At 37.2% G+C, this 27,796-nt stretch overlaps 1 protein-coding gene across 1 annotated transcript in view; it reads right to left on the bottom strand.

The window, feature by feature from the left end:
• The window catches only part of LOC308665399 (fer-1-like protein 4), a gene marked incomplete at its 5' end in the record, with an annotated part of 65,784 nt that overhangs the window by 22,377 nt on the left and 15,611 nt on the right, over window positions 1-27,796 (bottom strand). The window contains 20 exons of the mRNA XM_081323388.1: window positions 20-59; window positions 693-824; window positions 1,954-2,123; window positions 2,714-2,882; window positions 3,427-3,588; window positions 5,589-5,705; window positions 6,628-6,801; window positions 8,847-8,981; window positions 11,750-11,874; window positions 13,391-13,574; window positions 14,377-14,529; window positions 15,038-15,154; window positions 16,096-16,179; window positions 17,658-17,762; window positions 18,621-18,741; window positions 19,762-19,960; window positions 21,363-21,471; window positions 23,148-23,518; window positions 25,330-25,516; window positions 26,760-26,943. Coding sequence (XP_081179514.1) covers window positions 20-59; window positions 693-824; window positions 1,954-2,123; window positions 2,714-2,882; window positions 3,427-3,588; window positions 5,589-5,705; window positions 6,628-6,801; window positions 8,847-8,981; window positions 11,750-11,874; window positions 13,391-13,574; window positions 14,377-14,529; window positions 15,038-15,154; window positions 16,096-16,179; window positions 17,658-17,762; window positions 18,621-18,741; window positions 19,762-19,960; window positions 21,363-21,471; window positions 23,148-23,518; window positions 25,330-25,516; window positions 26,760-26,943 — 3,038 coding nt within the window. The remainder of the gene's footprint in view (window positions 1-19; window positions 60-692; window positions 825-1,953; window positions 2,124-2,713; window positions 2,883-3,426; window positions 3,589-5,588; window positions 5,706-6,627; window positions 6,802-8,846; window positions 8,982-11,749; window positions 11,875-13,390; window positions 13,575-14,376; window positions 14,530-15,037; window positions 15,155-16,095; window positions 16,180-17,657; window positions 17,763-18,620; window positions 18,742-19,761; window positions 19,961-21,362; window positions 21,472-23,147; window positions 23,519-25,329; window positions 25,517-26,759; window positions 26,944-27,796) is intronic.

Below are 27,796 nucleotides of genomic sequence, written 5' to 3'. Positions count from 1 at the left end.
TATAGCATGACTAGCTCACCTGCATCATTTGCATCATCCTCTTCTTCATCACTAAGAGACTGCAAAAGAGAATGGCTTTTAACTGAGTTATAACAGATGTCAATCAGAGTTACCATTTTATGGTCTTAATAAATTTCTTAGTTTTCTGATGTGAACTTTACAGTAAAATGCAAGAAATTCAGCACTCGAAACACTGATTATTTAAAACCCATCGTGGATAAGGATATTCAGCACTCTTCCTCTAATTTTAAATTATTTTGTGTGAGACCCTTTTCCTCTTACCTGTTCTACAGAGTTCTTATTATGAGTAACAGTGCAAGGTTTTCATAGAGTTTGAAAAAAACAATGCTGGCAGTGCAATCCTACACAGTAATTGTCACATTGAGAATTAATCCTAGGTTTATTGATAAGAGATTGCAGCCCATCTCTATTTGGAAAATCAGTTAATGCATTGAAGAGCAAAGACAGAAATATGGGAATGGTTAAAAAAAAGAAATTCATAATCTAAATTAAATCAACAGGCAGCTATTTTACCTATTTTAGCAGCTTTTACTGTTTAAACAGCCCCTTTTCCTTCTAGCACCCGAACTTTACACTTTTATAATCAATAAGTTAAAAGGGACAGGTTATCTAACTCAGTCACATATCTCATTATAATACAATATAAATTATACTGTTGGGTCCATGATTACCTGTTTATTTAATTCCTTTAATGATTCATAGTACTTGGACCACCAATCCAGTTCTTCCTTCTCAGGCTTTTCCTCCTCAAATTCTTCCTCTTTTGGTACCAATTTATCAATAGGAATTTTTTTCAGTGGAGCCTGAATATAAATGACATAAATTCCATCTATTATGTGGAAATGTAGAACAATCTTGTTGGACCTCTCCAACAACTGCTAGAAGATTACTTCACAATATCCATATATAAACACTGAATCATTATCTCATCATTACTATCAAGGTAAGAAGGTCATTAAGAAGGTGGTCAGCCTGCGGCTCCAAAGGGTCCTGAATGGAAGTAGATTATCTGGATCTCTTTCAAACTAAGATGCAACACTGAGAGAGCTTTGATTGTGCTTGCTCTTGACTTCTGGTGGGCTGAGAATAGGGACAGTGCATCCATCCTAGTCCTCCTTGATCTCTTGTCAGCATTGAGGAGTTGGAAGGTGGGGGACTTTCTAGATGGGTTCTTTCTCCAGAGCTGGTTGTAGTCAGTGTTTGGGGGGAAATGGTCTAGTCCAAAACCCTTGCTTTGTGTATACCTCAAGGCTCTACTCTCTACCTTCTCCTGTTTAATATGTATATTAGATAGTAAAGCTGTTGGAGGAATGAACTTTTGGCATGCGGTGCAGTATCTTAGCATGCTGGTAACACTTAATTGCCCATCATGGCCCCAATCATCCAAGTGAAGCAGTTTGGAGGTCTTGGGGATCTGATAGGAAAGAACAGATTTCAGCTCCACCATTCCAAGAAAAAGTAGCTGTGAATTTGGGGCTCAATTGGGGAAATGAATTGATCCTTGAATCTGGATGAAGTTGCATTGCCTCACTTGGATTCATTCTGCAATCTGGAGGTCCTTTGCACAATTTTGCCTTGGGTGCTTCTTCCTGAATCTGGCGGTGGGAGGTTCCTGATCACTGTCACTCAGAAGTGTTTTGGAAGTTACTAGACATGTCATCCAGCTGAATTCATGCCTAAATCAGAATTAGAACTCATAGCTTCCTGATTTCTAGACTGATGCCTTAAACATTACCCCAAACAGGCTCTTAAAATATTTTAGGTTCCCTTTTTATTTGTTTGCTTTCCTGAATTTCCCATTTATATTTCCTTCTTTGCCATTTAATTGGTGCCATCATATCAATATTTTTTCTAAAGCATCCATGTATGTATTATACAACCAACATTACGGAATCTCTTGTTAGAGTAAACCTGAAGCTTTGCTGCACTCACCTTGACAAGCTTGAGGGGGTTAGCTTTATTTCCTAGGTCTCCAGCAGCTGCACCAATATTTATTACAGTCTGCCCAGCAGTTGCACCAATATTTATTACAGTCTGCCCAGCAGCTGCACCAAGGTTCATTACCTTTTGGGAGATATTTGGTTTATCTGATGCTTTCCTTTCTGAAATAAAAGATATTAACCATGTGTATAATGCAAATACATGCTTTTATTTCTAGGGGCGACAAGTCAGGACATTTCTTTATACAGGTAATCCTCAATTTACAAGGGAGCCCGAAATTTCTGTTGTTAAGTGAAACATTTGTCAAGTGAATTTTGCCCCATTTAATGACTTTTCTTGCCACAGTTATTAAGTGAATCACTGTAGTTGTTAAGTTACTGACATGGCTGTTAGGTGAATCTGGCTTCCCCATTGACTTCGCTTGTCAGAAGGTCGCAAAAGGGGATCATATTACCCCAGGACACTGCAATTGTCATAAATATGAGTCAGTTGCCAAGTGTCTGAATTTTGATCACATGATCATGGGGATACTGCAACAGTTGTAAGTGTGAAAATGGTCATACATCACATATTCAGTGCCATTGTTACTTTGAATGGTCACTAAATAAACTGTTGTAAGTTGAGGACTATCTGTATTAACTGACAAAAATAATTTACAAAGCAGATACTATACTCTACATATCATGAATCCCAATGCATTACACTCTATTTCATTTCATTGGATGATGTACTAAAAACTCTAAAAACTCACTCTTGGGAGGATTATCTGTTTCCTCTTCCAGTTCATCTACTTCTTTAGGAGCAAATTTCATAATATGAGAAACTATGTGAGTTCCCACGAGGACAGAGCGTCCAAAGGCTCTCTTCTCCACCACAAAGATACTGAGAGGCGGATGTAAGTATACCTGTTCTGGAAGTTCCTATTAAAAAAAAGAAAGTCAACCAAATGAATTTCAGAACAATCCATAGTATTTCTAAGATAAGTGGATTATTATGATGTTTCACTGAATTTCCAGTGTTACAATAACAGAAGTACACATTTCTTTTCTTGATCAGATATCCAGTAATTCAATATGCAGATTGCCATTGGCCATTTCCACTGAAAATCAGCTATATGCTGTAGGATTCTCAATGGTTATAAAGAGAAGAAAAGAGTATTTAACAAAAAGATATGCATGTGGATGCTGTATAAAAGATAATGGTCCTTCCTGTAATGGCAACGTGGAAGACCATTGAGGAGTTTAGTGACATATTTTGATTTCTCCTTTTTATTGAGAAAAGTCTAGCAGTTTAGAGCTCATTCTGAGCTAACCTGCTCACTTTGTTACTCTTGTTTACTGAATAAAGGAGAAGGGGGGAAAGTTCGGCAAAACATCTCCTAGATCAGATTTGTACAATTCTAACTTGATTAGTTCTATTACAATTATCTTAACTTTTGGAATCTGCCTCCTAATTATCACTTACCACATTAACAAATTTAACAAGTTCATTGAAATTGGGGTTCTCTTTGTAAGTTGTGATCACTTCTGATTCCACTTTCTTTCCAGCACATTCAATTATCACCTGTGGTTGGTCAACCTCAAATAGATTCACACGTTTCAGATCTCTCAGGCCCCAAAACAAGATCTAAGAGAGAAGCAAATACTGTAAATGTCTTAGGTTAGAATAAGGCCAAGCATTCTCCTTCTCTAAAGGAAGTTTTAAGTCACACTGAATTGTGTGACAGTTGTATCCCAAATTAACAAACTCTTCTCTGCTTATAGCATTGTGAGAAACAAGGCTCACATTCAAATTGTTGGAAATAACAAAGTTTTAATAACAAAGCGTTTGCAAAGGCTGGTGGATCTCAAAGCTGCAAGCAAAAGACCACACCTACTTCAGATCTCCGCAGTTTAAATACATCCTTTCCTGGCCACACAGTCCCTCCTTTCCAGGCCCACCTAATAGACCCAGGCCAGTGATACATTCCGCCTATAAGGTGCCATCACACTTAAATGTTTAAAGTTAGTTAAGCCCTTTTTGTCTCCCAAACTTGCTGAACCCTCAGCCCCTTCATTTATCACTTCTTTGATATTCCCTTATCAGTTCTCCTGTTTATCTGTACAATGCAGTGCCTGGTATATATCTCAAGCCAGAAGCTGTGTATGTCATTGCCTAGCAGAGTTCATGCATTGATTAAACATGGCTGTGCTTTGGTTGTGTAATAATGTGGCTATACTTTAAAATACTAACTCTACATAGTTATCATTTATAAACTAATGTCCTAGTCTACATTATGGGAAATTACAACTTATTATGTTATATCTCACAATATACTCAATTTAAATTACTGTGGGTTAATCTACATATTGAAAATTCTGATTTAGAAAAATAATGTAAACTTCATAAATCTATACATTGCTAAATTTTTATCTGTTTGATACTTTGTAACTTTCAATTGGGCAAAATTGTGCATCATAGAGCAACAATTTTTAAATCAACATACTTCAAATTTACAGAATGCATCCAAAATCTGGGATCCATGACTACTGTGGGATTGAAATTTGGCAAAGCTGTGGCCATGTTATGCCACCACCTTCCACATGCACTTCCCAGAAACCCATATGTTGTGTGGTGCAAGGAAAGATGGGAAGAGCCTTGCCACACACTCCTTCCTGCCTCCCTCTGGGCCCTGCACCCAATTGGCTAGAGCATGGGTGTCAAACACACTGTGTCACGTGACGTGTCATGACGTATCCCAACTTTTTTTGCATTGCCGGAGCTGGGGTGGGCATGGCCTCTGTATGATGCAACTGGCCCACGGGCCAGCAGCTTGACACCCCTGGGCTAGAGGCAAGGCCCATTGGGCATGCAGCCATCGGCTGCTTTGGAACTGAGGCTGAAATTTGAAATCTCTTAATGGTGATAGTTAATGAGGAAAAAATGAGGGAGTGACTCCAATGCCTACTGGTAAGGTAGGAGTGGCTGAGAGGCACTAGCAGTTGATGGATGAACCCTCTTTCTCCCTGGAGGGAGCATGTGCTCTTGGGCACATGCCAGAATGGAGAGAGGAGTTGCAGTTTTACTCATTCCCTTTGCTTCCTTTCTCCCCAGCAAAGTGGCAGGCAGTTCTGTGAAGAGGAGGAGGAGGAGGAGGATTGTGAGGGAAGGGGAAATGCCAGAAACCTATTTTATGTTTGGAAAGAAGAATGACCCAATGTGTCATGGGTTGTATATTAATTGTACAATTTCAGCAAAATACCTCAGTCTAGGCTACTTCTCTCGATGGACTCACTTTATGATTCTCAAAAGTTAAAAAAAAACTTAAAAAAGCAAAAATTGTTGAACAGATATATTAATTTATAGCTTCTTAGTTTCTTAATCTAATTTCTGCATACACAAACATAATTAGCTGTAACATAAGTCTTGTTATTACCCATACAATTTATTTGCCATTATTTTGGCACATGGATAAAGGTATTTATTTATTTATTTATGGCATACAGCACGTGGATTGCTGATAAAAGTATATGGTAATACTAACAAAGAATTTCATTTTCCGTCCCCTTATCTGGATAGTCACTTTAAACAGGTTGGTTATATTCAATAATTATTTCCATGGAATATCTTTTAGAAAATATTTTTACCTCTATGCGAAATTCTTTAAGGATTGGGCGGATTCCCTCAGGAATAATGAATCGTCCAGAACGGGGATCCCCCAAATAGTCTGGCTCTTTGGGGTCTACATCATTAGGCACTGATGGCTAGAAAATAAAGTTCAAAGCAATTTTAAAAAAATCTTTGTGAGCATGTATAAATATGGTTGTTGCCAAAAGATCTAAGCAAGCCCAATCCTATAGCCTCCATACTTTGTATGAGTTACCAAAAAAATGAGAGGGTTTTTTAAATTATTAATGGCAGTTTTTTAAATTAATAAGCTATAGCATTTTCTGAAATAGTAATCAAACATTTCATAGCTCTTATGTCACAGAAAACTATGATTAACTAAAGAGTCTTTGATTTGTTTGCTAATTTACACAAAGAGAGGAATGATGAAGCTGTACTGGTATAAAACAATATCATTTATGCGTTACTTTATTAGTGAGAAATGCCATCATTGAAGCATGATATTTATTTGATAATTGCTATCAAAATCAGTTACCTTTCTAAAATGGAACTATCACATGATATTTTTCTGAAAGTGATACTTTCTTACCCAGAAATATTTCCTAATTGCACACTGGTTGTGCTAAAGAGATGAAAAGGCACTTACTACATAGTAACTTGTTTTCATTCACTATTTTATTGAGTAATTTTACAGATTGTAAATTATGATCTAGCTTTTAAATCTTAAGCATAACCTTCCCCACCACTACCATATCCTGCTACAAAATGAAAATCTATCTTATTAAGAAAACATGGCAGATGTAGGTCTACTTGTTATGCTCAATGTACTGCTAGAAATATACATTACTGAACATGCATCTTGTGTCTAGTAGGGATATTTTCAACCTATTCCTGTTTCCAAGTTCAGCAAACTCTAGAATTTATGGACTAATGAATGTCCATTAAATCAAAATGTAAATTAAATGGCTAATTTTAAAAATGCACAAAATGAATGGATTTGTTAATTGAGGTTCATGAAATCAATATCTATCAATCGGTGATGGCAATACAAACACATACCTCTAAGTAACCACTATAATCCAGTTCAATCAGTTCAAATACAGCAATTAATTCCCCAGCTGATTTATGGCCCTTATAAATATCAAAAAATTGGAGAGAAGGTTTGCTGTAAGGCTCATCCACCAGCTTCACCTGTGGGGTAACAAAGGCTCGACCAAGGAACTCTGGTGAGCCCTATAGAAAAAAGCAAGCATCAGATCAGTATTATACATGCACATTATTTTGGGATCACTAAAGCTTACTACCAAAGGATTCAAGGGCATTTTACTCAGATGACAAGTGTTCTATCCCTAACGGTATCAGATTCATTACTTCTAAATTATGTCTTTGCTTATAAATTTCATTAAGAACTGTGTTTTTCAATCTCAACCATTTTAAAATATGTGGATTTCAACTCCCAGAATTCTTTAGCCAGCTTGGGAATTGAAGTTTGCACGTCTTATACTTGCTGGGGTTGAGAAACACAGATGTAGAATATTCTTGTAACTGAGCACCACCCTAGCAAAAGTTGCTGTTGCTTGAAGGAGTCCATTCTTAAAGCAACTCTTACAGCACTTGCAACACTTCTTTTCAGACTTTTATAGGAACCCAGCAAGACGTTTGGCTCATTTAAAGAATAGCAGAGAGATGTAGCACTTATATGAAGTCTGGAGACTAATTTCCAAACCATTTTTGAAACATGCAAAGCCTAATAATTTTGATGACTGACTAGACAGAGTAGTCCAGGGGCAGTACAGTGGCTCAGCAGTTAAGATGCTGGGCTTGTCCGCTAGAAAGTCAGCAGCCCAGTTCGAGACTCAAGAGCCATGCAACAGGGTAAGCTGCTGTCCTTGCCCCAGCTCCTGCCAACCTAGTTGTTTGAAAGCATGCAAATGCAAGCAGATGAAGAGGTACCACTTGGATGGGAAGGTAACAGCATTTGTGAAATCAGGCTGGCCAAATGATTGTGGAAATGTCTTCAGACAGAACTGGCTCCATGGTCTTGAAAAGGAGATGAGTACTGCCCCCTACAGTCGGCCAATGACTTAGTGGAGCAAAATCCACAGGGACTCTTACCTTTTACTTTACCTCCTAGATAGTAGTCCATTCCTGTTTTTATTGCTACCCCTATTTACCTTTGCTGTGCGGATGGGAAAAAGGCAGTGATTTCTAAAAAGCTTGGAACATTGATTTCAACAGGGATCAGAGAGAGTTTCTGAATTTTAAAACTCAATAAAGAAAGGTGAAGCTTTATGGCATCTTCACTTCCATAGAGGGGGGCAAAAGCCAAAAAGCCAAGAATGGGGACAATAGGAGAGTTCCTGCACTGGAAATTTGCACCCCTTCCACATCTAGTTAATACAGGTAGCCCTCGATTTATGACCACAATTGAGCTCAAAATTTATGTTGCTAAATGAGACGTTTGTTAAGTGAGTTTGCCCCATTTTATGACTTTTCTTGCCACAGTTGTTAAGTGAATCATTGCAGTTGTTAAGTTAGTAACACAGTTGCTAAGTAAATCTGGCTTTCTCATTGACTTTGCTTGTCAGAGGGTTGCAAAAGTTCATCACATGATCCCAGGACACTGCAACCGTCATAAATATGAATCAGTTGCCAAGCATTGAAATTTTTTTCAGTGTCGTTGTAACTTTGAACAGTCACTAAATGAACTGTTGTAAATCAAGGACTACCTGCATTGCAAAACATTTATAGCATTTCCTCCTACATCACAGCTGAGCCAGAAATTAACTGACTTATCTGCCAAAAAGATCTAAAGTACACCAACATCATGAGACTGATGCAAATATCATGTGTAGAGCTTCCCTTAGCTATGCAATTTTCTTCAATCAAGGTAAGTCATCTGGAAATGACAGTCTGCAGAATCAAAGGTTCTTAAGGATACTGCATCTACCAGTGAGTTACTACACGGTGGCTCAAGAAAAAGTACTTCCAATACAATCTCTCAGGTTATGAAGTTTTCAGGCCAATGATTGCCAATGAATCTTCTAAGCTCTTGGTATGAGTTTAAGACAAGTCTGTTTATGCAGGTACTTCATTAAACTGATGGTGCTAGGCTTTCTGATTTAGTTCAATATTGTTCTCTAATGCTTTTAATCATGTTTTTAATTCAAACATTGCTTTAATTTATTGTAAACTTTTGAAAATTGTTCTCTACTTTGAAATCTCTTTTTAGCAATAAGAAGCAGATTTAAAGGTTTATAAAGAAAAAGTACTCTTACAAATTTATTGTGGTCAAAAATATTGACAATAGCTATTGGAGTCTCTGTCTTCAAGTCCTCTTTCTTTCCATCAATTACAAGCTGATCATACAGAAGTAATTCATTCCACATTGGGCTGAGTGTTTCTTCCAATACCTGAATTAATAAATATTGAGGTTATTGACAGTGACAGAAGGAGCTGATGAGTGCTGTTTTTCATCCTATTGCACAATTGGCCAGACATACACGCTATTCTGGTAGTATCATAAGTTCAGGCTGGGACAATAACAATAAATAGCTTTTCCTACAGTTTCTGTTTGCATGAAAAGCATCATGGCATCTTATCTGAAAAAGCAGAGATAATCTGTTGATGACTCATACTCCAAAGGAAAGGAAAGGAAAGGAAAGGAAGACAATAGTCTGCCAACTTTAGACATTGCCAGCCAATGACACTGATACTCCCCATAACTATTTAAAACTAATGTAGATACAGTAAAATATACAATTATGTCTTATCTCCAGCATTTTTTTTAGAATTTGGAAGCAATCTGAAGCATCTATGAGGGAACATTTACACTACACTAGTGATATTTCTGCTCTCTAAACTTCAAACAGTTGAACAGTGATTTTCTTCATAGTTGTCAACCTTGAACCACTAAGAACATCATATTTCTCCCTCAAACCTAAGCCAATAGGAGAGTGCAAAGAATGCATCAATTCAGTCCCCTGCCTTCCACCCATGCCTTCATGAAAGAAAGAAAGAAAGAAAGAAAGAAAGAAAGAAAGAAAGAAAGAAAGAAAGAAAGAAAGAAAGGAAGGAAGGAAGGAAGGAAGGAAGGAAGGAAGGAAGGAAGGAAGGAAGGAAGGAAGGAAGGAAGGAAGGAAGGAAGGAAGGGTAATGTATTGGCCTTTTGTATATGTTGTAAGTGTTTGCTCTTGTTGCACTGATTGCTAACTGCTTGCATTCAATTGCTAAGTGCTAGTTCATGTGTATTTGGTTGCTAGCCAGCCCAGACTGGTTGTCTCCAGCCGGCTAAGTAGGTCTTTGGGCGGGAAACCTATGCTTCAAACCTATTGGTCACCGCCTACCGGCCAACTGTATAAATAGCTGCATAGCAGCTCCCTTGTTGCTTCTGTTCTGACCTTCAATAAAGCATGTTGCTGTTTTGAACCTTCCGTCTCGCTCAATGCCTGCAAGAACCGGCTACACAACAGAAAGAAAGAAAGACTAGAAAATTTCAACATCGGAATTTCCAAAACCCTTAAGGCCTCTGGCCTATATTTAAAAGACCTACAAAACCTAATAGCTACAATTCTATGAGAATGGAGTAGAATATTCTGGATCTGGGGGCTGAAAGAAGCAAATGTTGCCACTAATGTTGTAATGTTTTGCACACAAACTCTGCAGAATTTCAGTGCTTTTAAGAGGAATCACTTTCAACACAACTGATCTGAAAATAAGTTGGCTCAGCTACTGAAGATGTGACTAATTTGGATTGCATGGATTCAGAGCTGATTTTGAAGTGATGCAAACATCACATATGGAAATATCCTAGGTTTAAGCAGTGACAAAAAAGAACATAGCCTTTTCTTCGCTGCCTATTTTTTCCCCACTAATATTCATTCCCAATTGATTTACTTCTGCCTGGAGGAAAAAAATAATGTCTGCCTTTCCCCTTTCCCTTACTAAAAAAAAGTCTGAAGTGGGGCAAGAGTAATGGAGACTGAAATTTGAAATACTTTGTGGAGAAAATATTAAGTAAGGTTAAGTGCTGCAACAGCTGCCAAACTAAACAAGCAAGAATCACATGGTTTCAAAAACACGTATGATACTAGTAAAGAGTAATCAACAAAAAGTTATTCTTGAAAACTGAAACTAAATTCCCAGCTAGATTTACAGTGAATTATTTAAGGTAAGTCTCTCTGAAACACTTCCTTCCCACACCTCTCACATCTAGGTGTGCTGCTTCTTCTAGAGTAAAATGCTCTTCTCCCCCATTCCTTCCCAGTCTTTCCCCAAGTTCTTCCAATTTAAACTCTGCTCAAGTTAGTATCACATTTTTGAAAAGGTAAAATTAAAAATTCATACAACTGGAAAGATCTTATGGATAATTTTCTCCAGTGTGGACCCATTCAATCATTTGAGACTCTTCTAACAGAGCTACAGTATGGCATGAACCATGGAAATATAATACAAATATATTAATGAATTATATGAGATGTAGTGGTGAAAGTGTGGGACTAGGACTGGAAACCCCTAGGTTTCTGCTCTTACTCAGCCCAACGTATCTCACAGTGCTCTTCTTGGGAGAAAAATAAGGGGGAGCACTACGTACACCCTCTTCAGCACCTGAAGGAAGGGCAAGGAATAAACGTAACAAAGAAATAAATAAATGTAATGGTTCAGGTGTTCAACCAAGACCAGGGAGATCCTGTTCAAAATCATTTGTGGTCATAAGAATCACTGGGTGATTTGGGACCAGTCATTATTTCTCAGCCCACCTCCAGGAGGAAAAAAAATGGGAGGAGGAACATAACAGCAGTTTGATAAACTGAAGATTAGGCAGAGCAGAAATTCATTTAGCTTGGGAATAAGGATACCTGTAGAGGAATTTAAAAAGTCAAGAGAGCATGTAAAAAAGGAGTGGGGCTTCAATCACATGGTCATAGCTTCCATCTTGACATTTTGGACAATCCTGCCCCACCCCCATGGATGCCCCTGGGATTAATGTCATAAATAAGTAAAAATGTCAGAAATCAGGGAGCCACTGTGGATGTTGTTGCAAAACATGATTTAAATATTTGGTGAGCGGATAGGGGCAGGATCAGTACAGACATTTATAGGGGGAGGGGGACGGAAAATGTTGCCATTTCAGTATTTACTGTATCTGCAGTTTATTCACAATGTCTGCAAATATTCTTACCGTTGTAGATTGGCACTGTGTTGAAAACACCACTCTTGCAAACGGATCTGAAAGGCCATTTTCATCAGCAGAAAGAATTCCCCTTGCCTGATACAAATGAGCTCGAAGCTGAAAGTAACTGAAGTCTGAGGGGGGGGGATGGGAAGAAAGAGAGAGAGAGAGATATTTTCCGTAGTAATAAGCTATATTAATTTAATTTTACTTTTTACTTTTGTATGTTGTATTTTATCGTCCTGTACACCACCCTGAGTCCTTTGGGAGAAGGGCGGTATAGAAATTTAATAAATAAATAAATAAATAAATAAATAAATAAATAAATAAATAAATAAATAAATAAATAAATGTGATACCCACAGATTTCAATTATGGCTGTCTTGAGAATTACAGGTACTTCTCTAACTAGTTTATACCAAGGTGGGAATAAAATGATGTATTGCCATGTTAGATAGGAATAACTATAATAACTACTATACAGGTGGTTCTTGTTTAGTCACTGCCTTGCAACAGTGATGAAAAATAATTTTATGATCAATTGCCATATTTATGACCTTTGCAGATCTGTAAAGCAAAAGAAAGCTGAAATAAGATCATAAGCACAGCTCTGTCTCATTTAGTGACCACTTCACTTAATGATCAAGTTGCCTGTCTCAGTTGTAGTCACTAAATGAGAACTACCTGTATTTGCTTATTTATTCACTAAATAAAAATAGTCTCTGCATTCTCCCAAAATGTATTTTAGATTTTCTGCTCCAGCTTACAGCTATTCAAACACTAACCACATCTAATCATGCTTAGGGTTTTTAATCAAGGTCAGCTAGGCAGTGCCATCTGCTAATTAGGATATGATTCTGAATTGGGTATAATTGAATCATTCAATAGTTTCCAGTGCAATAGAATGAACTTTCTGTTGAGAAAGTGTTCAGAAAAATAATTCTTACAAAAGTGACTATACAGAAACACAACAGACAGCACATTTAGGGAACACTGCTCTAAGAGCTAAAATTATAGATTTAGTGGAGACATCCATAAGTAGCTCTGAAATTTAAGATTAACCCTGGATTCCTAGACCATGTTTTGTTGAGCAAGTTCTAGTAGCCTAATTTATCTGTAAATGATACTAGTACACAATAGGTAAAGGTAAAGGTTCCCCCGCACATGTGTGCTAATCGTTTCCAACTCTAGGGGCCGGTGCTCATCTCCGTTTCAAAGCCGAAGAGCCAGCGCTTGTCCGAGGACGTCTCTGTGGTCATGTGGCCGGCATGACTAGACGCCAAAGGGGCACGGAACGCTGTTACCTTCCCACCGTAGGTAACGCTGTTACCTTCCCACCTATTTTTCTACTTGCATTTTTACGTGCTTTCGAACTGCTAGGTTGGCAGAAGCTGGGACGAGTAATAGGCGCTCACTCTGTTACGCGGCACTCGGGATTCGACCCGCCAACTGCCTACCATCTGATCGACAAGCTCAGCATCCTAACCCACTGAGCCACCACGTCCCTATATACAATAGACCAAGCCAAAACCAAATATTACCATTCTTCCTAAAATGATGAACAAATAAATAATGTCTCTCATTATTTGTATTAGAAAAAAATCATCTGAATCAACTCTGTTTCCAGGGTTCTCCAAGCATTAAACTCACCATCTCTGCTGAGTTGGATGGGTGGGAAGTATTTTGGAATGCTTGCAAGTTTCTGTGTTTTGTCATAGATGTGTTTGAATTCTTCTGGAAGTTCTGCAGTACTGTTCTTCACATACTTAGTTATTCCAAGCCACATATAGATTTCCAGTTTTGCAAAGATCTCTTCAGTGCGTGACCCTGGAACCTTTAAGCCCAAACAATGTCACTACCTTGATGTTGCTCGATTAATATTCACTATTTATCCTGCTCATTCTTAAACTTACACTCACCACCCTAAGCTTTAATTACTTGTGTCCTCATAAGGTGTCCTTTTTTTAGATGGGCCAAGCTGTGCTCTGATCTCCCCAATTATCTCTAATTTTATTTATTTATTTTTATTTTATTTTAATTCCATTTATATCCCGCCCTTCTCCGAAGACTCAGGGCGGCTTACAAGCTTAGCAGTAGCCTTCATTCTATGTATATGCCTGCTTATTAGGGCTTTCATACACCCCCCCAAGCGGCATTATTACAAAGTCAGCTTAGTTGCCCCCAACAATCTGGGTCCTCATTTTACCTACCTCGGAAGGATGGAAGGCTGAGTCAACCTTGAGCCTGGTGGGATGCGAACCTGCACTAATTGCAGGCAGCTGGTGTTACTTAAGGAGGCATTAGCCCACCCATAATGATAAATGTTATGTTTATTACTTTTTAAGGGATGCTAATCTTACACTAACAAATCAGGTGGTCAAATATCTTCATCAAGTCATATAATCACAAAAGTTAACTATATATGTTACTTTATTTTCTTATTGTTTTTCCCCTGATAATGAATTCTTGAATTGAACTATTTTTCTATTTCTATTATAAAGGCTGGTTAAAGACCATAATAAAGATATTTGATTTGATTTGATTATTTATCCTGCTCTTTTTTTTTAACTAAATAGGTTTAATGATGAATAATAACGATTAGTTCATCAGCTAATGATGAAATGAATAATGTCTACCTTTAGAAAGACAGTTTGGATCTTTGCACAGTCCTTGCCTTTTTCCTCTTCTACCACTGCATAAAGGATATTCTGTGCAGGGATCCTTGAATAGGCAACACGCTTGTTGTTGCTAAACATCCAGATCAGGACATCAGGAATAGAACACTGAGGCTGAAGAAGATGACAAAATCAGCACAAAACAAAAGTTTTTCATTTGTTGAATAAACAAGAAAGTTTATTGTGCAAACTACTCTTTGTATATTCACAGAGACAGTAAAGACTTCTAAACACTCTAAATATGTTTTTCTAGAAAAAGAGATAATGTAAAGGAAAAGTTGTAGGAGTCATTGAATTGTAGTAGGTAATAATCTGGGAACAAAAGATTTCTAGAAAGTACTGGAATCTAAGCTTGCAGTACTGTAATTTCAAAACCTGATTAGACCACCCAGATGTGTAAAACTTACCAGGGTTCTTTTCATTTTCAAGACTCCCAAAAGGAAAATTTGAATTCCCCCTTTTTAAACATATATTTGGAAATTCTAGCACATTCTAGGAAATTACCCCTCTCCTTTACAGCAACAGAACTTCACCTCTATTTCCTGTTTCTTGAACCCTAAAGCTATAAATACAAAACTGACTGCTCAGCTGTGTTTATATCTTTCATTCTGCAATTGTGTACCTCTTTAGCCAGGAAGCGCAACTTTGACAGGATTATCTTTGTCTCATTTACTTTCTCCTTGATGTTGAGCTTAGTCAGTCGCTTCCTTATGCGGAGTCCCTGTTTTGCATAGAGTATCTGAATGCAACACAAAGAGGTCATTTTAAAAATGTATCATGCTAAGTTAATCCGCAAAGAAAAGGTCTAAAGACAGACAACAGCATTAAAGGACCCAGATAACTTCAACAATGAAAAGCATAGCAGTACAAAATTTTAAAAAGGCTTTGAAATTATTTTATTAACATTATTATTTTTATCATTTCAAACACTTCGAACATATTGCTGAAAAATGTTCCTTCCCCCTTTGTTGAAAAAAAACCCTACAATTCCAATATTAACCCACAAAACGTGTCAAGCAATCCATTACTACAAATTGGATGTAGATTTCTTCTTCCACAGATGTAGCATATTTTTTTAGGCAGCCCCCTTGCCAGAAAAAAACATAATTCTTCATAACTAGGTAAGTTACAACATGGGCTATTGCCAAGAAAAATATATTTTCGCATACAGGAACTGATCTAGAGCCAAATTAATAATTGAGACAATAAATAATTTGTCTTATGTATACCAACTGTAATCATTGTAATCAAATGTGATAAAATAAACCAAAAATTTAAATATTAGCTCTTAACTAATCTGTTAACATCAGGAAAGTAATATCTTCATCTAATTAGTTATTTATCAACATAGGGAATCAAACTGAGTTCTCATCCTCTTTTTGAAATAAATATCAGGCATGTAAAAAAAGGTAGGGCTTCAATAGCATAGTTGTGGCCACCATTTTGACTTTTCTGACCCTCTTCCAGATACTCTGAAAACCAATATTCTAACAGACCTCTGGAGTTCTACGTTCAATGTCACACTCAGCATTCAGAGTTTGTTCCTGTGATGTAGCATCATCTCTTTAGAGCAGACTTTCTTAACCTGGTACCTTCCAAATATGTGATGTCTCCATACAACTGCAGGACAGTAAATCAGGCTGATTTACAACACTAACATAGTCTGGCTACCTAACTTACAATGTTTTGTGGGAGAGATTTCATCCGACATCGATCAAGGTTATTTGGACGTGTCATTGGTTTTTTGTCCACATTAAGAGAATACTGTCTGAAATTAGAGACACTGTTAAGTTTTAATGTATGAGAACATACATTGCATGAATTTAAAATAATTAGAAATCAGCACAATTTATGACTCTCTGCAGTTAAAAGAAATCAGTGTACACTGAAATTACATTTTAATGATTGAATTGAGAGCAAGGAATGTCCTTTTTATCCCAAAGTATATTATATGAAATACAAACAGAAATGACATTTTTATACAACTGAGAAATTAAGAGTCACTTTGGTGTAGCAGTTAAGGTCCTGGACTAGAAATAAAGAGATCATGACTTCTCTCTTAGATATGGGAATTGTCTAGGTTACCCCAGGGGCTAATCATTCTTTCTCAGTCCAAATTACCTTCCAGAGCACTGGTAGAATGAGAGGAAGGAGAAAACTGAACAAGTCCAGGAAGATGAATCAAAATAGTTTAAACAAGATAAAGGTAGCAAATCTATTATAAATCTATCTGCTAGGTTTTGTGTAATGTGTTATAAGCCACAGAGCCAATGTGCACATTATACTATTTGTGTCATATGCAAATCAACATTATTATGCAAATGATGTAAATTGCAGCAGAATTAGAGCTCATGTGTATGAAGTCCATGAATCAAGTAAACTGGAGTTCCACTGTACTTTCAGTATTATAAAATAGTACCCAGAACTACACACGAGCTTTTTAAAATGCATGTTAATGTCTTGTAAGCTCAAATCTAGCTCTGAACAATTTTACCTAGAAATATCCCTTGGAAGTTCTGAAACTGTTAAGTCATGGGCTCTGGTGAGCAGGAATGATGACACAAGACTGAGTACAGGGAAACTCATTCTTTTATTCTTGCTGGAACTGTACTGAAGCTTGGGCCACACCCAGCCACAATATATAGCCTAGGCCCTAGGTGGCAGCCAATAGGTTTGAACCCACGCTTGCCGCCTGGGACTGACCAATTGCAGGACCAGAGACGGCCTGTCTGGGTTGCTGGAGAGCCGTTAGCTCCTCCAGCAATGCACGTGGTGTAATACCACAAGCCCAATACATAACAGAAACTATCAGGTTTTTTCTTCATTAAGAATTAATATGTGAACTTAAAAAAGTATCGGGACCTATAAGTTATACTTCAGAATATAAACATGAATATGCTTCAAAATATGGCTAATGGAGTAGAGAACAGTCCACCTCCTCCCTGTGCACACTTTACTCCCTTCCTCTCCATTCTGCTTACTTTTAGTTTTAGTTTAATTGAATTTTTAAATTTAAGATCTTTCTTGTTGTAATGTTTTATACTGCATTTTTTATTCAATGTCTGTAAGCGTTCCAGAATCACCATTGGCGTGATGAGAGGCATATGTTTGATAAATAAAATTAACATGTGTGGAAGCTGCCATTTTTATAATAAAGTGTCTTGTGGCAAATCTGAATTTCTAGAGTGGATCTAGACATAACGTACAAACTTGCATGTAGTAAAAAGGCAGTAGAAGTTTACTGACCTACATCCAGCAACAAATTCCTCCAAAACCTGACGAAGCCTCTCATCTGCTTTTGATCTTGGTCTCCTCAAGAGTTTCTCTACATCTTCTAGTCCATGCCCCTATGTCAGCAAAGAAGCTAGACTCACTTAACACACTTAATCATAAACCCAAGTTAACAAAACTCAACAGCTATTTTGAATAAAAAGACACAGCCAAATTGCATCTCAGCTTAATATGATGGGTCCTTTAAACAGATCATGCTAACACAATGGATGGATTCCTCCAATGTACTCAAGCATGAACTTTATCCATAAGTTGTACAGTCCTATTTCTCTGTGATGTGAGGATTTTTAAAAAACCACATGGAACTGATCTATAAAATTATCTAAAACAGTTATTACTAAACAAGTTTTGATCAAATGTACAGTTATAAACATCTATTTTCCTAAACCACTTATTTCAATATGAAAAACCAGGAAGATACTTATATTATGCTCTGCATATTGTGCAATGTTAGATCAGTTCATACAGAATTTACAAAAATCACTTTTCTAAAATATATTTATAATTAAAGTATTGCTAAACTAACCCAGAACTATATAATTTACAATAGCAGTTAAAACATTGAACCAGCATAAATCAATGCATTCAATAAAACAGCAAGTTACCATATCAATTCAATACATAAATGCTAAATAAGGTAGAAAAAATGGTACTTAAAGATGGAACAGGGTTTATATCTAATTTTCACAGGAGGGAGCTGCAAGAATGAGGGCATAATATATACCCTGCACCAGAAGGGTTATGTCACCCAGAAGCAACAAGAATGATCATTCTGCAAAGAAATCAAGAAGATTTTCTTATTATGATTCATGATTTAGCTCTACCCAAACAATTATGTATGCTTCCAGGAAATCAGTTATGTGGGGGAAAAGCAGCAGGTTTGGACAGTATTTCCAGGCAAAGTGATACGTTACCAAACGCTCTGCTATTTTGACAATCCAGTTGGAATTATAGAGTCTCCAGGTGTAGTCTTCCCAGTAGCTCCATACATAAACACAGGGCTTCTCATGCAGCATTGGAAGGCAGCTGTAAGAGCTAACAGCAGGATGCAGAAAATGCTTAAACTTGTACAAACAACTAATATTTGTCTGCCTGCTAGAGTTTCCTTGATTAGGGGTTATGAGCTGCCAAATCTTTATTTTACTCAGCAAAGCTGCTGCCCAGACCTAGTAACCCGATTATTGGTAAAAAGCCCAGTAGGGAAGCTACATAGAACAAAGAACTGCTATTTCTTAAACATAAACATAAATCCTGTAGGAGAGAGGAAGAGTGTGTTCCCATTACATGAACCGGACACAGATTCATGGGTGGGCAATTTTTTCAGCCCTAAGAGCTATCCTCCCTGACCATAAAACACTCTCTCCAATGGGGTTGCAGGGGCCTAGGACCCCTGACTCATCAGTGGAAGCAAAGAAGCCTCTTTGCTTCCATCTGATGACTCTTTTGGGTAACTGCCAATGGCTGGCACAAAATATCTAACAAGAGCTATATGGAATGCTGCATAAACACACCTTAGTCACATATATGTAGCTTCTCTTATACACATTGACATACACGTATCTTTCTCAATCCATAGTCCTCTTTCTCCCAGTGATCCACTACAGATTGTTCATTTCCTACTGTGAGTAGCTGTAAGAAATGAACAACTTGATCCCTGCCATTTAATTGCCAGGTGGGAACTTGGTTGCTTAATTTTTCCACCATTCATGGCAACAGGAAAACGTGCATGCCTGCTGATCATTGCCAAGGCTGTGGCTTTGGCTGCTGAAGGCCTTATACAGCTTCTGAGCTATAAACTGTTTGATTATGAAAATGAAATGACTATCAAGAACTGAGATTCAAACTGGCTCCTAAAAACCAGGTAAATTTTGTGTATCTTGAAGATGCAATATAAGTTACTCTATAGAGAAAGAGCAAATTCCAATGTTAAAAATAGATCTTCTGGTCATGAATGAGCACTAAGGTTTATACCTTGGTTTCTTTGCAAATGGAATTAATAGTACAAATTAATTAAAATAAGTAAATTCAAATGACATAAAACTATTGAGGAATTACCTGTCATATTCAGTGGGTTCTGGTCTTTGGTTCACAGTCATAGACTTATCAAGCAAAATTGTTGTTGGAGGCATGACTTCAACATCCAGCTCTTCATCTGAAAGAGGATCTAGCAAAGGCTGTTTTTCTTCAGTCTTTTCTCCCTTCTCTCCTTTCACAGATATCTTAGTAGTAACTTCTTCAATTTTCCCATAGTTCCCTTGAAGTTAAACATGTTTATTCTTTGTTATTGTAGCACATTTAATATGTTTAGTTATATCAGAATTTTTGTTTGATTTGGACATAAGGATAACATGTAATCTACAGTTCACAATATCATCTATCTATCTATCTATCTATCTATCTATCTATCTATCTATCTATCTATCTATCTATCTATCATCTATCATCTATGAATTTAAGTAATGTATAAGCTTCCAATTCCGTAAACTGGTTTAGGCCATTTATGAAAATATAAAATTAAAACCATTTAGTCAAGATTGTTTTTAAAAATCCTAAAAATCCTTGGTAAAAAAAATTAACAATTCCTGAACAATATAAACCCTATTTCAGAAAAGAGAATAACTATTAGTATTACATTATCTAGTTATTTTGTAAAAAAAAACAACCTGAGAGCATAGATAGACTATTAGGAAATTGAAGTCCTGCAGACAGTTTAAGCCTAAGTCCTACAAGCTGTTGTGTCAGATTTCCTCACTCAGACTTGGCAGAAGATACCTGGACGCTTGATATGACATGGCTAGAAAAGCATCTTTATTCAATTAGCGTGAAGCTACCAACTTTGTCTTTGTTTAAGCACTCTAAAAGAATATCATGATCCATGGTATCAAAAGCTATACAAGTTCTAAGGATATCAACTGATACATTCCATCTCTCTCCTAGCATACATCAGGTTGATGAAGGCCATCTTTAAGCCAAATCTGGTCTGAATTTAGACCAATAATGTGTTTCCTCTTTTTTCTAACTCAGACAAGGAAATCTAACATATTTATATTTTTTTAGCTGTTTGAAGAGCAATTGTGAGAGACTATTATCTATTGTAAGTCGCCCAATGAGGAACTCCTGAGCTATTTTATGGTTGCTAATTCTTAGACTTAGACAAACCCACAGCTCAGCTGCAAACTAAACAAGAATAAAAACCTTACTTTCTTAAAGTCAAATAAAGCTATGGACTAATAAAAAGAACTGGAAGCTTTCTCACAGAGCTCAGTCTAAATAGAAAAATAATATCATATGACGCTCTTCCCAGCAGGTGCCACCTAAGAAATGTGAAATCTGAACTTCCTGAAGGCAAGGAGTTTGACCACGTTCACTGAACATAATAGTACAGCAGTTCTGGGCCTATGCATCTGGAGTTGTAGAGTTCTAGTAAAGCAGGGGTATTCAAACTTGGCCCTTTTATGACTTGTGGACTTCAACTCCCAGAATTCTTCAGCCAGGCATGCTGGCTGAGGAATTCTGGGAGTTGAAGTCCACAAGTCATAAAAGGACCAAGTTTGAAGATCCCTTATGGTAAAGGATGGAAGAGAAGAATGCATGGCAGAGGGATGAAAAAGAGAAAATGTTTTACATTAAAAAGAACTGAAGCTTCTGTCACTTACCTATAGAGATTTCAAACTTTACAGGTTTGGTTCCTACTGAGGGATCCATCATAGTCACTTCAAAAAATGATGCAAAGAGAAGGAATTCTTCTTTCACTCCTAGGGCATTCTGAAGAAAAAGTTTTCAGTTCCCTTCTTTATGATAATACAAAATATTGCTTCACAGATTAATTCAAACTGCATTTTTTTAATTTAATGTGTTTACACACACACACATACACACATGATGCCATTTAGTCTTGGCAGTACTCTAGCATAACACAAACTTGCATTAATATTTGTCTAAAAAGGATGGGAGCTGAAAGCTGAATTTTGCTTAAAGGAGTGTGTTGTGTCTAAATATATTGGGATTAGTAGAACACAGATAATATTCCAGATTTTAAAATAAAATAATTTTTAGAATGTTTAAAAGGTAAATGGTGTTTTCTTCCTATTTCATTTTTTTATTCATACCTTGCCTTCCCTTTTATGCAAGTGGATGCTTTGATCAGGAAAAGCAATGATAATTATTTTAATCCCTTTCATCCCAAAGTTTCTCTATGCTGAATTTCAACTACCTCAAATCACTTTTAATTTCTTCCTTTCATTTAAAAAAATCAGGATGTTGATCATAGTAACACATAGAGACCTTAGCTGAAAGTCACAAACATTCTGTTATCAAAAAAAAAATCACCTCTATACATAGAAAGGAAATAGGATTAGATAGACAGGAGTCTCTTTATGGGCATAGCTGTGCAAACTAACTACATAAGTATTTTATTTTTAAAAGGCTTCACTGGAGCTTTAAACAGAGATTTACAACTAGCTGACTTCTGACCTATTTTATGATCCCTTGCTGGAGTTTTACAACTTTTTTTTTACAACAACCTCTTATTGTTGCAATAGATTTGATAGTATTCAACTAGGGGGGATAAAAAGGGGAGTTGTTCTTTATCCTTTTAAATTTGAATTTTTAATGTCCTTGTCTAGTTTTGTCTATATTAACTTTTTTTGTTTTTGATTTTGTACTTTAATCTTCTGAGTAAAAAAAAATTGAAGTAAAAAAAGATCAGTGGCACAAGTCTTTAAACAATTACTCCATCTTTAAAAATACGCATAAGTCTTAGGAGGAGGGGAGAATAAGAAATAGAGAACACTCTAAACGTTCAGTGACAGATTACAAATTGCCTAATGTTTTTCTCTAAAAAGAATTTCATCTTTTTAATTTAGATCACATTGTTTTATAATATTTAAAATTTATTACAGTTATTTGTATTCATTCAAGGGACACGGTGGCTCAGTGGGTTAGGATGCTGAGCTTGTTGATCAAAAGGTCGGCAGTTTGGTGGGTCGAATCCCGAGTGCCGCGTAGCAGAGTGAGCGCCTGTTACTTGTCCCAGCTTCTGCCAACCTAGCAGTTCTAAAGCACGTAAAAATGCAAGTAGAAAAATAGGGACCACTACGGTGGGAAGGTAACAGCGTTCCGTGCCCCTTTGGCGTCTAGTCATGCCGGCCACATGACCACGGAGACGTCCTCGGACAAGCGCTGGCTCTTTGGCTTTGAAACGGAGATGAGCACCGGCCCCTAGAGTCGGAAACGACTAGCACGCATGTGCAGGGGAACCTTTACCTTTACCTTATTCATTCATATTTGTATTCATTCATTTACTATTTAAAGTTTAATATTGTAGGTGTTAAATGGGGGAAATAATGTTTTAGCCATCATTTATTAAACACCAAATATAGAGAAGGCTTCATATAAGATAATTTCACTCTCCTATGATTTCTGTGATTACCGAGACTCACCTCTGGGAGAGGATGGAGGTCCTCTACCTCCACAATCACTTCACTTGGCTGTTCAGCCTCCTCAGTGGTACTAATATCAGCCTGGCTTTGATGATGCTCCTTGACAGAAGTTCTGGACTTCTCTTTGGCCTTTTTGCTCTTCTTCTTCAACTTGAGTTTGCTTAAGGCACCTTTAAGAATTTCTGCTGGCTTCTTTTCCGCTGCCTGGATAGTACTGAAAATCTCTACTGTAATGGCCATAAGAAGGCGTCCACGATAGAAGATGCCTTCACCTAGACCTTCATTGAGATCTTTGTGTATATCTCTCAAGGCTGAATTCTGGGATGAACCATATAAATTTATCCAAGTTGGTCCAAAGGTGGGGTTAAAGCCTGGTGGGAAGAAAATGTGTTTTTGAATATACCAGCATTTGGTTCAGATTTGCACTTTTACAGGACTATTTTGACAATGAAGTATATGTCATGCTTCCTTGGTGATCTGTCATAACCAGATAGTCCCTGACTTATAACTATTTACTTAATGATGATTCAACATTATGGCCACACTGAAAAAAGTGATTTATGACTGGTCCTTGCACTTATGACCATCACAACGTTCCTGAACTCAAATAATCAAAACCCAGGTGCTTGACAATTGACATGTATTTATAATAAAAGTCCTGGAGTCACATGATTGTCATTTCCAACCTTCCCATGAAGCTCCCAACAAGCAAAGTCAATGGAAAAAGTCAGATTCACTTAATGACCATGTGATTCATTTAATGACCATAGCAATTCACTTAACTGCAGCTAAAAAGTTCATAAATTTGGGCACAAGTCACTTAACTGGCACTTAGCAATGGAAATTCTGGTTCCAATTATGGTCATAAATTGAGGACCTAAAGAGATATTTGCATTGCTATTATCACACAGAAATTCAGACGACTAGTTGTGGCTATATCCCTCAGCCTGGTGTCAACCAGTAGAGGTAGATATTTCCTAGCTATGTCTCACCACACACAGAAGTAGACAGAGATACTGTATATAATAATTTCTCAGCTGAATTATAGTTAAAGAAAATATGCCCCATCCTTCCAATAATTTTCCAGGCTGTATTACTATACTGAATCAAGGATACAATAAGAAAATGTAATATAAAACTTTTATAAAACCTCCGTTGCCCATTTATGGCTAGGTTAGGCATCTATCTCAAACGTTCACTGGAAAGATATATTAAGCTGATGTGCAAAAGTGATAAAGCTTGCTTGGTAATTGGAATTCCTATTGACAAACATTGAGTTCCTTTTGTGAACCATTTAAGTAAAACCTTTTGTTTAAAGTTTTCTTCTATTTTATATATAATTAGCCTATAATTAGCCTATATAGTCAAAACAGTCCTACAGAGTATTTTGTACATCTTGTGCCATGGCTATAACACTTGGTATTGCCCCAAATCATTGCTTTTTTGTAAATGTATAAATTAATGTAAATGTATTAAATTAATGCGCCAAAGAATTGAAGCCTTTGAACTATGATGCTGGAGAAGACTCCTGCAAGTCCCTTGGACTGCAAGGCGATCAAACCGGTCAGTCCTAGAGGAGATCAACCCTGACTGCTCTTTAGAAGGCCAGATCCTGAAGCTAAAACTCAAATACTTTGGCCACCTAATGAGAAGGAAGGACTCACTGGAGAAGAGCCTAATGCTGGGAAATATTGAGGGCAATAGAAGAAGGGGACGACAGAAGATGAGGTGGCTGGATGGAGTCACTGAAGCAGTAGGCGTGAGCTTAAAGGGACTCCAGAAGATGGTAGAGGACAGGAAGGCCTGGAGGAACGTTGTCCGTGGGGTCGTGATGGGTCGGACACGACTTCGCAACTAACAACAACAAATAAATTAATGTATAAATTAATTTTTATAATTAATTTTTAATTAAATTAAATAGATAAATAGGGCAATAGACAAAAGGTAAAGACCATCATCTATCAGCTAGGATGTTCTAAGGAGCTGTAGCTCAACTGAAAAATCTCTGCTTTCCAAATGAAATGTTTGCTTCTTCTATCCTTGACTTCTCCAGCATTAAGGCTGGAAAGAATCTTGCCTGATACCTTGGAGAGATTTCTAGTCAGCTAAAACAGCAGTTCTGATAACAAAGTGCTGGATAGAGCTATGGTCTGATATAAGGCAATGTCTCTGACAAACTCACCATTTCTCCCAGGATCAGATATTTGTTGCAGATCGATGAAATGTGTAGCAAGGGCAACATCTCCAATGTTTGCATCATCCAGTAGCTGGACTTTTATTTTTCGAACAAGAGGTGGAAACATCTCAATGAATGTTATTTGTTCATTCCAAACTGGTTCTGTAGTGCTACTTTCAACTGATGTTTCTCCCTAAATGAGAGAACATTACAAGAATAGAACCAAAGATCACAGTTGGTGACAAAGCAGTATTAGAAGAGTGAGGGAGCACAGAATTGTTCAGACCAGCCTTCCCATTCCCTGACCTCATTCAGATGTCTTGAGATTGCAACTCCCTGAATTCCCATCTAGGATAAATGCCCCATTTACCCATCTTTTAAATAAACGATTAGCTCCAAACATTGTCACCTTTCCTTAAAGGGGAACTGTTCTATGGCCATATCTAGATTATTGTAAACTTAAGTTTAGTGCTTATGCACTAAATCAGAACTATATAAACAAAGTAATGCACATCTGAAAAACATTTTTCCTTAAAGAGTCTTGCACTGCGTTTATGTCCCTATATGCATCTAATTAGTATATAGCACAATCAACCATAATCATGCTTATTATTCCTCTTGTTTTCGTGAAGTTGCCTTGCTTTGTAATCTATTATAAGTCATTGACTGGCAGTGGGTGGAATGGAGGCATTAGAGGCAGTATAGGAATTGACAATGGGAACAACATTTTTGCCTAACTCAGATAAGGTAAAGTAAAGTAAAGGTAAAGGAGTCCCTGTGGATTTTACTCTGCTACTTGTTGCCGACTGTAGGGGGCGGTGCTCATCTCCATTTCAAGACCATTGAGCCAGTGCTGACTGAAGACATTTCTGCAATCATGTGACCAGCATGACATCACTGAGTACTGTTACCTTCCCACTGAAGTGATACCTATTTATCTACTCGCAGTTGCATGCTTTCAAACTGCTAGGTTGGCAGGAGCTGGTGCAAGGACAGGAGCTCACCCAATTGTGTTGATGCTCAGGTCTTGAAATTGGGCTGCTAGCTTTCCCACTTAGAAGTCCAATGTCTTAACCACTGAGGCACCGCACTGCTCTCAGATAAGGACAGATAACATTTTAACTCAGTAGTAGGAAAAGCCTTATGTCCCCTGTTACACTGTCAGCAAATCTTACAGTGGGATTCTATTAATTGCATATTGTAAGACTAAGAGGCTGGAACAAAATAAGGCATTAGGGGAAATTGCCTAAGCATACATTAGAGAAGCTTTGGAATTGATTCCACAACCAGCAATTAGAAGAATCCTGACTGGGTCATATTGTTTCCTAAGTTCTTAATGATCTGTTCTTAAGTTCTATATGACCTATTCAAAAAGCTGAATGGATCAGTCTATTTCATGAATCTTTCAATAATAAAATATGCAGAAAAAAAATTACCTGCTGTCCAGAAAAAGAAATTTGCACATAAGGATCAATGAAGACTTTCTTCTCACTCACAATTTTTGAAAAGCCACCCATGATTCCTGCACTCATACTGGGCAAACCCTCTGCCTTGTATATTTTGATGCAGAATTTGGCCCAGGGTCTCTCAGCTGGTACTTTTTTAGGAAGCAATAAGTTCCTGAAAAGAAGTTATTTAATCAATTAGAAGGATAATCCTTTGATTAACTAAGGATACAAATTCTGGACAATAAAATCAGAACAACAGTTCATTCCCTCAGTTATCTGCTTTTCAATTAACCAACAAACTTACTTTACTACACAGCAAGGTACACAGCCACCTTTGCCTAGCTGCTAAACAAGGTTAGACTCAGTTAGTACTTGGATGAGAGACTACCAAAAAATTAACAGAGTTTGAAACTGGACCAGCAAGTTAAAAAAAATCCCCAAAGAAACACATTCTAGAAGAAAAAAAAATTCTACATCATTCCATGAAAATAACATGAATATGTCCATGAGCTCAACAGAAAATAAACTTGGAGCCTCTCAAAATATATTTTTTTTGCAAGCAACATATGCCTGATTATTTTTAATATAATACAATCATATCTCCCTTTTCAGAAAAGGAGGCAACTGTATCATCACTCCTTGGATTAAAATGAGAGAAACTAAGAAGTCCACACTGCAGCCAGAATGAGCTGTCTTTCTTACTGCTTCCAACTATTGCTGAAGCTGAGTTTAAAGATTCAAGTCTAATCTGCAGTGGGTTGGTGCCCAGTCCAAAATATGGCTACTGCAGAACCCGATTGGTTATTCTTCCTACTTCTTGCCTTCCCCATCCATGCAGAGAAGGCAAACTTTTCTTACTAGCCTAGTGTAGGCAAGTGTCTCAATGTCTCCTCCCTCCCCCCCCCTTTTTTTTTCTTAGGATTGTTCTATTCTGTTCTTACCAGACCATCTTATTTGTCTCTTGAGAAACCTATATGCGGGTCAAGAAGCAACAGTGAGAACTGGACAAGATCCCAAATGTAAAA

This window comes from Vipera berus (genome assembly GCF_964194415.1).
Source record: "Vipera berus genome assembly, chromosome: 3".
Classification (NCBI taxonomy): domain Eukaryota; kingdom Metazoa; phylum Chordata; class Lepidosauria; order Squamata; family Viperidae; genus Vipera; species Vipera berus.
This window is presented reverse-complemented; position numbering and strand designations above follow the sequence as displayed.